This window comes from Mustela nivalis, assembly GCF_964662115.1.
Source record: "Mustela nivalis genome assembly, chromosome: 6".
Taxonomy (NCBI): domain Eukaryota; kingdom Metazoa; phylum Chordata; class Mammalia; order Carnivora; family Mustelidae; genus Mustela; species Mustela nivalis.
In genome coordinates, this window is record NC_139025.1 from 107532720 (window position 1) to 107545742 (window position 13023).

At 40.8% G+C, this 13023-nt stretch overlaps 1 protein-coding gene across 1 annotated transcript in view; it reads left to right on the forward strand.

Annotated features, from left to right (window-relative positions):
* The first annotated feature begins 3273 nt into the window (after nt 1-3273).
* ADAM10 (ADAM metallopeptidase domain 10) overlaps nt 3274-13023 on the forward strand; it is a 137785-nt gene continuing 128035 nt past the window's right edge. Inside the window, exon 1 of the mRNA XM_082733756.1 lies at nt 3274-5015. Coding sequence (XP_082589882.1) covers nt 4961-5015 — 55 coding nt within the window. The 5' untranslated portion in view covers nt 3274-4960. The remainder of the gene's footprint in view (nt 5016-13023) is intronic.

Sequence of the window (13023 nt, forward strand, 5' to 3'; positions counted from 1 at the left end):
CTTGATCCCAGGACCCTGAGATCATGCCCTGAGCCGAAGGCAGAGGCTTTAACCCACTGAGCCACCAAGGTGACCCCCGCCTTTTTTTAAAAAAAAATTCATTAATTATATAAAATTACTGTGCTATACAAAACATGCCACGAGATAGTCTAATAGGTAGAAATAAAAATATAATTTGTTGACAACACTGCCAAAAGAGAGTAGTAACAAGCACAGGTGACAGGCAATGTAACGTTGGCATAAAACTTTCTTTTAAGAAAGGGAAAAAAAAGGGCGCCTGGGTGGCTCAATGGGTTAAAGTCTCTGCCTGCAGCTCAGGTCATGATCTCAGGGTCCTGGAATCGAGCCCCACATTGAGCATCACATTGAGCCCCACACTGAGCCCCACAACGGGCTCTCTGCTTGGCAGGGAGCCTGCTTCCCTTCCTCTCCTCCCTCTGCCTGTCTCTCTGAGTACTTGTGATCTCTGTCTCTCTGTCAAATAAATAAATAAAATCTTAAAAAAAAAAAAAAGAAAGGAAAAAAAAGTCATGAGAATCTGTCATATTTTAATAATCCCATACATCTCATTATAAATGGATGCTTTTCATGATGGTTTGGAACTACTGACTATATTTTTGAGCTTGTTAATGTTGGAGGAAAACTATAATTCATTCGTCAAACTGACAAAGAAGCATACTCTTGACTTATGTAAAGGGTAAAAATTAAAAAAACATAAAGAATAAAAAGTATAGGTATGCCGATTTATTAGTAGTAATGATACTACTAATACTCATATTCCCTAATTCAGCCTATTCAAACACGATGCCAAATAGATAAAGATAATCTAGTTAAATACCACAGGAAGGTGGTGCATAAACATTGACTCTCGGAACACTGAAAAAAATAAAATTAAATTAAGATGTTAAAAACAAAAAAATATGCCACCAGAAAGTTCTAGTTAATGAAATACAAGTTTTTTCCTCCCTATTTGCCATAGGAGTATGTTCTGGAAGTAGATAGTGGTGGTGGTTAGACAGCAATCTGCATTTACTAAATGCCACTGACTCCTGTACTTTTATTTATTTAATTTCATTTTTTCCCAGCTTCATCAAGATATAACCAACATACAACACTGTTTAAGGTGCATAATGTGTTGATTTGATACACATATACTGCAAAATGATTAACTAACAGTGGGGTTAGTTAACACCTCCATCACCTCACATAATTACCATTTCTTTTTTGTGTTGATAACATTTAAAGTACACTCTCTTAGCAACTTTCAAGTAAACAATATAGTATTATTAACTATAGTCACCATGCTGTTTATTAAAGATTCATTACTAACTCATCTTATAATTGGAAGTTTGTACCTTTTTTTTCCTTTTTTAAGATTTTATTTGCTTATTTGAGAGACAGAGATCACAAGAAGGCAGAGAGGCAGGCAGAGAGATAAGGAGGGGAAGCAGGCTCCCTGTTGAGCAGAGAGCACAATGCAGTGCTCCATCCCAGGACCCTGAGATCACGACCCAAGCCAAAGTCAGAGGCTTTAACCCACTGAGCCGATTTATTAGTAGTTTGTACCTTTTGACCAACATTTTTCTCCCATAAACCCCAGCCCCCGGTAACCATCATTTTATTCTTTGTTTCTAAGTGTTTGGCTTTTTTAGATTCCATATATAAGGAAGATCACGTGGTATCAGATCTCTGACTTATTTCATTTAGCATAATGCCCTCAGGGTTCACCCGTGATGTGGCAAATGGCAGGATTTCCTTCTTTGTAATGGCTGAATAATATTCTGTCATATATATATGTTATATATACATATATATGCACTATATGTTATATATATCTTTATGTTATATATATGTATATGTATATGTATATGTACACACACACACGCATATATATTTTTTTAAGATTTTATTTATTTGACAGAGAGAGATCAAAGTAGGCAGAAGGCAGGCAGAGAGAGAGGGGGAAGCAGGCTTCCCACTCAGCAGAGAGCCCGACGTGGGGCTCGATTCTAGGACCCTGAGATCATGACCCAAGCCAAAGGCAGAGGCTTAACCCACTGAGCCACCCAGGCGCCCCATATTTTCTTATCCATTCATCCATGCAGATACCCTTACCTTGTTTCCATGTTGTGGCTTTTGCGAATAAAGCTGCAGTGAACATGGGAGTGAAGATATCTCTTCAAGATCCTGATTTCATTTCCTTTGGATGTATACCTGGAAATGAGGTTGCTGGAACACATGGTAGTTCTATTTTTAATTTTTTGAGGAACTTCCAAATTATTTTCCACAGTGGCTGCACTAATTTACTTTCCTACCAACAGTGCATACGGGATTCCTTTTCTTCACATCCTTGCCAGCACTTATATCTACTGTCTTTTTGAAGATAACCATTCTAATACTGAAGATTGTGGTTTGGATTTGCCTTTTTTTTTTTTTAAAGATTTATATTTATTTATTTGACAGAGAGAGAGATCACCAGTAGGCAGAGAAGCAGGCAGAGAGAGAGGGGGAAGCAGGCTCTCTGCTGAGCAGAGAGTCTGATGTGGGGCTTGATCCCAGGACCCTGAGATCATGACCTGAGCCAAAGGCAGAGACTTTAACCCACTGAGCCACCCATGTGCCCCGGATTTGCATTTTCTTGATGGTTAGTGTTTTACTATTGAACATTTGAGTATCTTCTTTGGAAAAGTGTCTATTTAGCTCCTCTGCCTATTTCAAAAACATTCTTAAAATTTATTTTTTATTCAAGTATAATTAATGTACAGTGTTATATTGGTTATATTGGTTTCAGGTATACAATATAATGATTCAATAATTCTATACATTTCTAGTGTAATTAGTGGGTCATATGGTAATTTTATTTTTAAGTTTTTAAAAAAGATTTTAAAAATTTTTAAGTAATCTCTACAGCCAACATGGGGCTTGAACTTACAACCCCTAAGATCAAGAGCTGCATGCTCTACTGACTGAACTAGCCAGGCAGCTTGACTTTTAACCTTTTGAGGAAACTCCATACTGTTTTCTGTAATGGCTGCTCCAATTTGCATTCCTACCAACAATGCAAAAGGGCTTCTTTTTCTCCACATCCTTACCAACACTTGTTATTTCTTCAGTTTTCTACTTGTATCATTCTGATATAAAGTGATTTTTCATGGTGGTTTTTATTTGCATTTTCCTGATGATTAGTGATGATGAGCAACTTTTCATGTGTTTGTTGGCCATCTATCTGTATGTCTTCTTTGGAAAAATGTCTACTCATGTCCTCTATTTTTATTTTTATTTTTTTAAAAATTCATTTATTTGACAGAGAGAGCAAGAGAGGGAACATAAACAGGGGGAGTGGGAGGGAGAAGGAGGTTTCTCCCTGAGCAGGGAGCCCAGGGCTCCACCCCAGGACTCTGGGATCATGACCGGAGTGGAAGGCAGATGCTTAAGGACTGAGCCACCCAGACCCTCCCTTCTGTCTATTTTTAAATTGGATAGTTTCTTTGCTGTTGAGTTGTATGAGCTCTCTATTTATTTTAGATACTAACTTATCATATATATGATTTACAAATATCCTCTCCTTGTGTAGGGTGCGTCTTCTTTTTAAGATTTTATTTATTTATTTGACAGACAGAAATCACAAGTAGGCAGAGAGGCGGGCAGAGAGGAGGAAGCAGGCTCCCTGCTGAGCAGAGAGCCTGAGGTGGGGCTTGATTCCAGGACCCTGGGATCATGACCCGAGCCAAAGGCAGAGGCTTTAACCCACTGAGCCATAGGGTGCGTTTTAATTCTGCTTATTGTTTCTTCGTGCAGAAGCTTTCAGTTTGATGTAGTCCCACTTATTTGGCTTTTGTTGCTTGTGCTTTTGGTGTCATAATAAAAAAAATCACTGGCAAGAGCAATGTCAAGGAGCCTTTTCCCATTTTTCTTCTTGAAGTGTTACAATTTCAGGTCCTTTGTTTAAGTCTTTAATCCAGGAATATGATTTTAAAGAACTAAAGTAAGTTACTAAGAAACCAAACATAAACCAAACACAAGCTTCAAAGAAGTTGGGGTGAAGATCAGAGAGTTCTCTTGAGAGCTGGTAAAAGGAGAGTGGTAAAGAAGACGTATTTTGGGCAGATTTAGGACCGTATGGTTTAGACTGCGGGCATTTAGAACGGCCAAAGCGTGATCTGCGACAAATTTTTAAGGAATTCAGAAAAAAACCTGCCACAGGCTCTGTCTTTCCTTTCTGGAATTGAAGGTCTTTTCGTCTGTTTTGATCACTGGTGGCTGTCGCTTGTTGGGACTTTACTTTCGCTGTCTTGCACCACAAGAGGCAGAAAAGGAAGAAATAAACCTCCCTTCCTTGTGAAGTTAAGAAGAAGAAAGCGGCCTCTTAACATCTTTCACTCTTCATTTTCGCCTTAGGGACGGTCCTTAACAGTCCAAGAACTAGCGAGCCCCGGAGGCTCTGCAGAGATGCGCTCCCGTCTGGGGGCGGGACCCGGAGAAACCCCGCCTCCTAAACCCAATCCCAGCTCTCCGCCGGCGGACAGGAAGCGGCGGCGGGTCTAGCAGCCCGGGAACCGGCCCTCGCGCGCATGCGCGCGCCCCTGGGGCGCCTGGGGGAGGGGGAGGGGCGGGAGGAAGGGGTGCGGCTGGGCCTGCCGGTTGGGCGCCGCGAATCACGTGGTGAGGAAGGAGGCGGAGGTCCGGGGTTCGGGGGAGGGAGGTAGAGAAGAGGGAAGGAGCGAGGGAAGGAACGCGGGGAAGGGAGGAAGGAAGAGAACGAGGGGGAGGGAGGTCCCTGTTTTGGAGGCGCTGGGAGCTTTGCCGGCCCCTGAAGTGGAGCGAGAGGGAGGTGCTTCGCCGTTTCTCCTGCCGGGGGAGGTCCCGGCTTCCCGTGGAGACTCCGGACCAAGCCCCTTCAGCTTCTCCCTCCGGATCGATGTGCTGCTGTTAACCCGTGAGGAGGCGGCGGCCGCGGAAGATGGTGTTGCTGAGAGTGTTAATTCTCCTGCTCTCCTGGGCGGCGGGGCTGGGAGGTGAGGCACGACCCCGAGCGCCGGGGACGCGTTGACCACGGCGGACCGCGCAGCGGCAGCGGCGGCCGGGTCGAGCGGAGCCCAGTCGCGCCGCGCGGCGGGCGCGTCAGTCAGCCCGGCCGGCCGGCGGCGCCACTCCGGCGCGCAGCGCTCCCCGCTCCCTATTGTCCCCCGCGCCCCGACCGCGTTCCCTTCCGTGGCGGGCCAAGGAGGCTCCGAGCCTCCGCCGAGGCCTTCCCCGCCCCCCACTGCCCCGGCGGCAGGGGAGGCGGGGGTCGCCTCCCAGAGAAGCAGTCTGGAGATCGGAGTTGCCGGGCGTGAGCCGTGGAGCCCAGGCCGGTGGCTCCATCCCTCCAGCCTGTCGCCGGGTGCCGGACGGGCTGCCGCCGTGGGGCTGGCGGTCTTTACCTCCCTCCTTCCGCCCCCAGCTTCTGCCGGGCGGCGGATTCCGGAGTCCGCTCCATCGAGGGGAAGCGCCGCGCAGGCTCGTGGGAAGTTGCAATGTGTGCGGCGGGGCTGGTGTATTGTTCTTTACCGGGCGCGGCGATCCAGACTGACCCGGTTCTGCAGAGGGGTCGCCGGTGGAGGGGTAACGGTGGTCCTCTGCTTTTCTGAGAAGAGTCGCTTCCGCTCTTTATAGAGCCCTGCCTCTGCCCGAGTGTAGGGAGAGAGCTCTCAGGAGGGTGTGTTTATGTTCAGTGAAAGCATTCTGTTGCCCTGGGGATTGGGTTTGGTGGGGAGGAAGAGGTGAGCCGTTTCGGGATGTTCTTTGACCTGCTGTTTGGTTTGGGTCTCTTAGAGGGACAAGTCCCTGGGTGACCCAACTTGAGTTTTCCTAAGGTCTCAGGTGGAGTTAGACGTACAGTGTAGTTAGTGAGTTGTCAGACGGTGGCAACTCCCCCCACCCCCAAATTGGAATTAAATTTACTGTAAGCAGATAATCACTTGATAACTCGGGTTTTGAAGACGATTTTTCTGATCCTAGGACCAGCTGCATAATTTTGTTGTTGTGTCAAGTGCTTTATTTCAGGTAAAGTTTTTTACTTGCCCCAAAGTATACTTAAAAACCTCAAATATGTTTAAGATAATTGAATTGAAAAATTTACCGGAATGCTTCCGATGAGTTTAGTCTAATTTGATAATTTATATTTTATGTAGTGTATTGTTTCTGTTCTTCTTTGTCACTTTAACTTATGATTGCAGAGCCAAGCATGTTTTTGTCCTGAGTTCTACTTAGTCCGAGAATGATGCTTTGTAGGTACACTTTTGTTGTAGTTTGTGGTGTTCATTTGCTAGATGTACGTTTTAGATTAAGAGTTTCTAGAAGATGTTTAGTTTTAAGAAGTATTGTGTGCTAGAGACCCTTTATAAGGGCCTTTTTATACCATTTGTATTTATGTTCAGAATGTGACTTCTAGCAAATCATTACTTATGCCTGTTACCACTATTTGTGATTATAGTCAGGTGTTAGACTCTTGATTTCTATTAGGTGGTACAAAGTAAGACAAACACATGTACTGTAAATTACTGAGGAGTGATAGTATATAAAATGACCTTTGTTTTTAAGTGTGAAACAATCAATATAAATTGGTGTAGCCTGATGGCTGAAGAAGAAGTAAATTAAGAGCATAATTTTTGTGGGTTAAGATTCTTGGCACACAAAAATCTAAATTCATAACTCTGGAGTCATTTATAAAGTATCATTTTGCATTAAACATTAAAGCATTAGCTCTTACACATTTAAGCAGAACTTTAAAAAAAAGACACTAAAACATTCATTTTAAAATTAGCATCAAGATTGTAGCCTTTGGGTACATGGAGATATTTGTAATTTTATTGTAATATATACTATTTTTAAATATGAATCTGAGCTATTTGTAACATATACATTAGAAATTGGTTGGAATTTTTAAATATTTGTGTTTCAAATTCCAAAATATTTGTGTTTTTGAATATTTTGGAGAGTTGTCTTTTCTCTTTAAAAATTAATTGATATGCTTGAGAGGACAAACGATATTTCAGCTCTAGTAGTCAATTCACTACAATAGTACTTTGGTTTGATGAAATCACACATAAAATGAAGTTTAGAGTATGGCATGTTTTTTATGTTTAAAAATTTGGCGTAAATCCTTTGTTTTATACCATGCATTCTTTAAAAATAAGCTTTCTGGAAGTTTGGCCAAAAGTATTAAAAGTATCAAAGCTTAAGGTTAAACGATTTCTTTCACTTCTACCAGCAAATAAGGGTCTATGAATTTAATAAGAGAGACAGATTTGTCTCAGTCTTTAAGGAGTTCTGCCTCTTCATCTTTTTAGTTGGAGATTGATAATCCAGTCAGCTGTATCATTTTAAGGCCCATTCAGGCCATCCCCTACGTTAACTCTATCTTTTCTGTATACAAAGAACCTCTCTGAGAGGCAGGTGTTGAGGGAAACGGCCATAGAAGGCACCTCTGTTTTCTGATTTTTTTTTTTAATAACTTATTTATGATCTTCAAGGGTGTTTATTTAATAATTATCTGATTTCTTAAATTTTTCAAAGGACTTGCAGGGTTAAGGAGGGGGAGTAAGGGACATTTCTATGATGTCTATTTTGTTTCTGATACTGTTGTTAGGAGTTTCACTTTTCAGCATTTCTGAGAGAGTGGTGGTATTTTACAGTTGAAGAAATAGGCTTGAAGAAATGATTTCTTTAGTATTACCCCCCTGCTCAGTGGTGAATTAGACATTCAAACCCAAGCCAGCTTGACCTCAAGGCCTGAACTTTTTACCCGTTGCCCCCTCATAACCTTTTGAAAGCGGTTTTCACACATTAGCTTAAAGGTGGCCTCTGGACTGAACCCATCTTAGAGATGTGTTTTGTTTGATTCATAGCATCTTTAGGTTTCAACTAGTTAACATCATCGAAAAATTGGGAAATTCCTCAATGAAATTCATAGATTTTTAGATCTTTCTTTCTTTCTTTCTTTCTTTCTTTCTTTCTTTCTTTCTTTCTTTCTTGAAAGGATTGGAAACCCAGGTTCTTGGGCTGCATTCCCATTGTCTATAGCAGAGTGGTAGAGCGATAGCTGTCCTCTTTAGACTGGGCATGTGCTTATCAGTCAGTGCAGTTACTATCATTCCTACTGGTAATAAACTTGGCCTACTTCACTCATTTTTGTCACCTGTGTGGATCCTGTATGTTATTTGTGTTTCTGCCTCAGCTTCATCCTGCATAGATGGATCGATTCTTTTAAAAATGTTTTTTTGTCTGTGACCTCTTACCCAACTTTTAATATGTTTTTTAATTCTTTATTTTTACAGTGGTATTTAAAAAAAGATTTTATTTATTTATTTGACAGAGACCGTGAGAGAGGGAACATAAGTATGGGGAATGGGAGAGGGAAAAGCAGGCTTCCTGCTGAGCAGGAAACCTGATGTGTGGCTCGATCCCAAGGACCCCAGGTACCATGATTTGAGCAGAAGGCAGATGCTTAACAACTGAGCCCCGCAGGAGTCCCTATTTATACAGTAGTTTTAAAACTTTGTTAAAAGCTGTGGCATACTCTATTATTTTTATTTAGTATAAGATTAATAAATATTTAAAAAATTCTCTTTTCATAATAACAATTTGAAGGTCTTAAAGAATGATGGTTCTCATTTTTCCAAATCACTTTATTTCAATGAACAAATAAGCCATTTCTTTTTCTACTTGGATGAAACTCACAGAAAAAAAACAGTTGAGGGTCTTGCAAGTAAAAACTTAGGCTCTTTTTCTTTTTAAAGATTTTATTTATTTATTTGTCAGAGACAGAGGGAGAGAGAATGAGCGAGCACAGGCAGACAGAGAGGCAGGCAGAGGCAGAGGGAGAAGCAGGCTCCCTGCCGAGCAAGGAACCCGATGTGGGACTCGATCCCAGGACCCTGGGATCATGACCTGAGCCGAAGGCAGCTGCTTAACCAACTGAGCCACCCAGGCGTCCCAGGCTCTTTTTCTTTTAAGACCAGACTTGTAAAATTTTGGCAATTTTTGATGAAGTTTTTCTAAGATATACTTACACATTTACTGTGTTCTTGAAATGGGCTGACTTCAATCTTTTTTTTTTTTTTTAGGATTTTTATTTATTTGTTTGACAGACAGATCACAAGTAGGCAGAGAGGCAGGCAGAGAGAGAGGAGGAATCGGGCTCCCCACTGAGCAGAGAGCCTGATGCGGGGCTCGATCCCAGGACCCTGGGATCATGACCTGGCTGGAGGCAGAGGCTTTAACCCACTGCTCCGACTTCAATCTCTTAAATGATTGGAGTTTAGTGTAAAGAACAGCTATTATTGTTCCGGCCTCTGTTGTAGTTTCTGGCTTTCCCCCTTGCCCTGAAACAATTGAAATGAGTATTCTAAATTTATTCTAGTGATTGTGCTTTTTATTCTATCTAGTTTCAATAGTATTTCCAACTTTTTGGTTAAAATTCCTGGCTTTCTTGCAAACCTTGAGAATATCACCTTCTAATTAGTTGGTGTTCACTTTTTAAAAAATTTTATTCGTTTATTTGAGAGCGAGCATGCGCAAGCCAGGAGGGGAGCCGTGGGGTTGGGGTGGAAGGGGCAGAGGGAAACCTGGCTACCTGCTGAGCAGGGAGCTAGAAATGGGGATTGATCCCAGGACCCCAAGATCATGACCCGAGCTGAAGGCAGATGCTTAACTGGCTGAGCCACGCAGGGACCCCTGAAAGTTTATTTTTAATGTGTATGCTTTGGCTTGTGTAGTTTAGTGTTGAGGTTCCCTTTTCTGAACATTTAGGATAATGTACTAATGTATTTTGGTAGTTAAAATGAGGCAGGGTGGAATGGAGAGAAAAAACCTGATAGATAACCAGGAAGACAAGCCAAATAAAACACAAACTCATTTGGTTGTAGGTAGATCCTTTTCTAGATCTGAATCATGAGTACTTTGGTTCCAAACTAGTATACTAGATTATTGATATTAAATATACCTGAAAATGTGCAATTGTAGTATCCTCTGCAGGAATGCAAATTTTAAGTAACGAAAAATATTCTCAGTATTTAAAGGGAGCAGTTAGGTAAGAGGTAGATGACAGAGGCTCCGGATACTATGACACCGTGTTTTATGGTTAGTTTGTAGTAACTGTTGTGTGTTACAGATTTGGTGAGTTTGTGATTGCATAAAGTTAAATTGTCTGTCTTTGAATTGTATCACATTCTAATGGTTAGAAAACTTTTGCCAATGTTGGAAGTGTATTTTGGGGATGGCCTAATTTAAAATATATACGTGAAGTAACAAAAATGGAATTTGTGTGTGTGGAGAAGTTGTTGGGCAGGGCAAGTAGTCACTGGATATAGCTGCTAACACAAGTTTCCAGGAGAGGACTATGTGGTCACTAACTGGGGGAGACAAACTGTAGATGCAAAAAGCCGTGGAAGGAAGAGTGCAGTGGTTTCAAATCTGAGCCCCAAGTCAAAGGGCAGATGCTCCAAATTCTAGGAATTGATTTGCATTTGGTCTATTTGCATGTGGGCAACTCTGTGTGACATGCTTGGGTAAGGAGCCTCAGGTTTTGTGTATTATTATTATTTTTTTGTTATTGTTTGTTTTGTTTTTTTGTTTTGGAGGAATTGATTTATTTAATGATTATTAGTGATTCTTCCAAGCAACTCTAAAATGCCTACTTCTGTGAATAAAAATTCAGTAGTGGTAATTCTAACTAGTTTAGCTGTTAATCTTTATACTGGGAAAAGAAAGCTGTTAATCTTTATACTGGGGAAAAAGTGCTAATAAGAATAAATGGGAAAACTGTAATAATCCTGCCAGTTCAATTCCTATGAGGGCAGTAATAGTGATATCCAGCAGTGTGAAGGTTTTGCCTTGGTACTGTGGAGAGAGTCCTGTCCAACTAGGTTGCAAGAAACAGCAATACTGAGAATTGTTCTTAGAGAATGTAGATTCCCTCGGATACTGGGTGAATTCATTCTAAAGCTATTATAATTCCAAGTAAACAGTGTGAGAATGTGTACAGCGGGAACGTTGCTGTTTAGTCACCGGTTTATTGTATGTCTGTGGTTAGTAGGAGTCATGAAGCTCTAGTCTTGAGTGAGAAGTAAAAAACAGAATTTGTCAGCATAGACAGAAATGCCGAGATGTAAAAATACAGTTCCAATTATGTATTATAGTTGCAGTTGAACTGAGGATTTATTTCCCCAGTTGGGGAAAGGTTTTTGAGAAAAGTGTTTGGCATAATAGTCTACTAAGGTGCTCATAGGTTTTCTTTCCTGGAATGGAGTCTCCATGGCCATGATAGCCAGGACTCCAAATATTCATATTCTAGACCATTATAACTGCAAGGTAGAGTGTTACGGAATGTTGGTTGGAGTCCATGTAGAGGAGTTGGAATATGACACAAGTAAGGAATAAATTAGTTCCTTGATGAATTGTGTGTTTGAGTTCTGTATTAGAATAGCAATTGTAGAAATAAATAAGGATAGAAAAGAAATCTCATGGAAGAAAAATTGATAAAACTTGGCAGAAGTTTAACATGAAGCTAATAAAATTTACTGAAGGCTCACTGTGTGGAATTTAGATTTCAGAGTTTGTTGCATTGGAGAGAATGTGTTTTCATCAAACTTAGAGGACTTAAGTCTTCGAAGTTGAAAATAAGGCATCTTAAAGTTTTGAATCTATGTAGGTTCTAGTTAGGGATGTGTGTCATAGTTGGGGATTTTATCCGACTTGCAATCTAATATTTTTGTTAGGGATTAGTTAAAACTTTGCATAGTCTTTCAGAAATATTTGGCTTGACATTTGGGAAGAACTGCTCTAGAGTTGTGAGGCAGAAGTTTGGTGAATTTGGAGTGGCGGGGAGAGGTTAGTGTTTTGGGTTTTTTTTTTTTTTTTTTTTTTTGGTTAAAGTAGGTTCCCCATCCAGTGTGGAGCCCTGTGTGCGGAGCTTAAACTCATGACCCGGAGATCAATACATGAGCTGAGATCAAGAGTCAGATGCTTAAGTGACTGAGCCACCCAGGCGCCTGGGAGAGGTTAGAATTAAAGATGCGTTAACAAGTATATTTTTGCAGGTGTGTATTTGTTATTAAGTTGGAATTAGGCTCTTTGGCAAATGCACATATATGATTTTCAGAGCAGAATTTTCTTTTTTTTTTTTTTAATTTTTATTTATTTGACAGAGAAATCACAAGTAGGCAGAAGTAGGCAGAGAGAGAGGGGAAGCTGGCTCCCTGCCAAGCAGAGAGCCCGATGTGGGGCTCGATCCCAGGACCCCAAGATTATGACCTGAGCTGAAGGCAGAGTCTTAACCCACTGAGCCACCCAGGTGCCCCCAGGGCAGAATTTTCTATCCATCTTTGCTTGCATGGATGATGGCAAGGGATACAATACATATATTTGAACTTTGTATTTAGTTTTCGTAAGAATACAGATGGAGTCCTATACTTATGAGTTGAATGGGATATTACTTTGCTACCTCTTTCCCTAGGAGTTAATTGGGATAAGTTTGTAAAAATGCTGGAGGCTGCAAAATGTTATACAGATATTATAAAGATTCTGTTGTTTCCAGGCCTACTTTCATTTGGAATCTATTAGTTTCAAAATATAGATGGATAAAATGTATTTCTAGAAATTGAAATGCTAGAAAGTTGATACCAAGCATTAGAAAATAGAGCTTAAGAAAATCCATAATTCCTTTCCACAATTTTATCATTTAATATTAATCATTAATTAATTAAAATTAATCACTATTAATATTAATTCACTAATATTTAAAAATACTTATTAATAACAGTTTGCCTGGTAGTATTTATGCAGTTTTAAATCTTTCAAAAAATTAATGTGTAGTTAAAGTGTATATGCAGAGCAGACACTGAAATATTTATAGTCTAGAGACAGTTTTGGTTGTCATACCTGGAGAGATGCTCCTAGCATCTAGTGGGTAGAGGCTGGAGATGCTGCTAAACATCTTACAATGCACAGGACAGCCCCTCACAACAAAGATTTGTCTGGCCA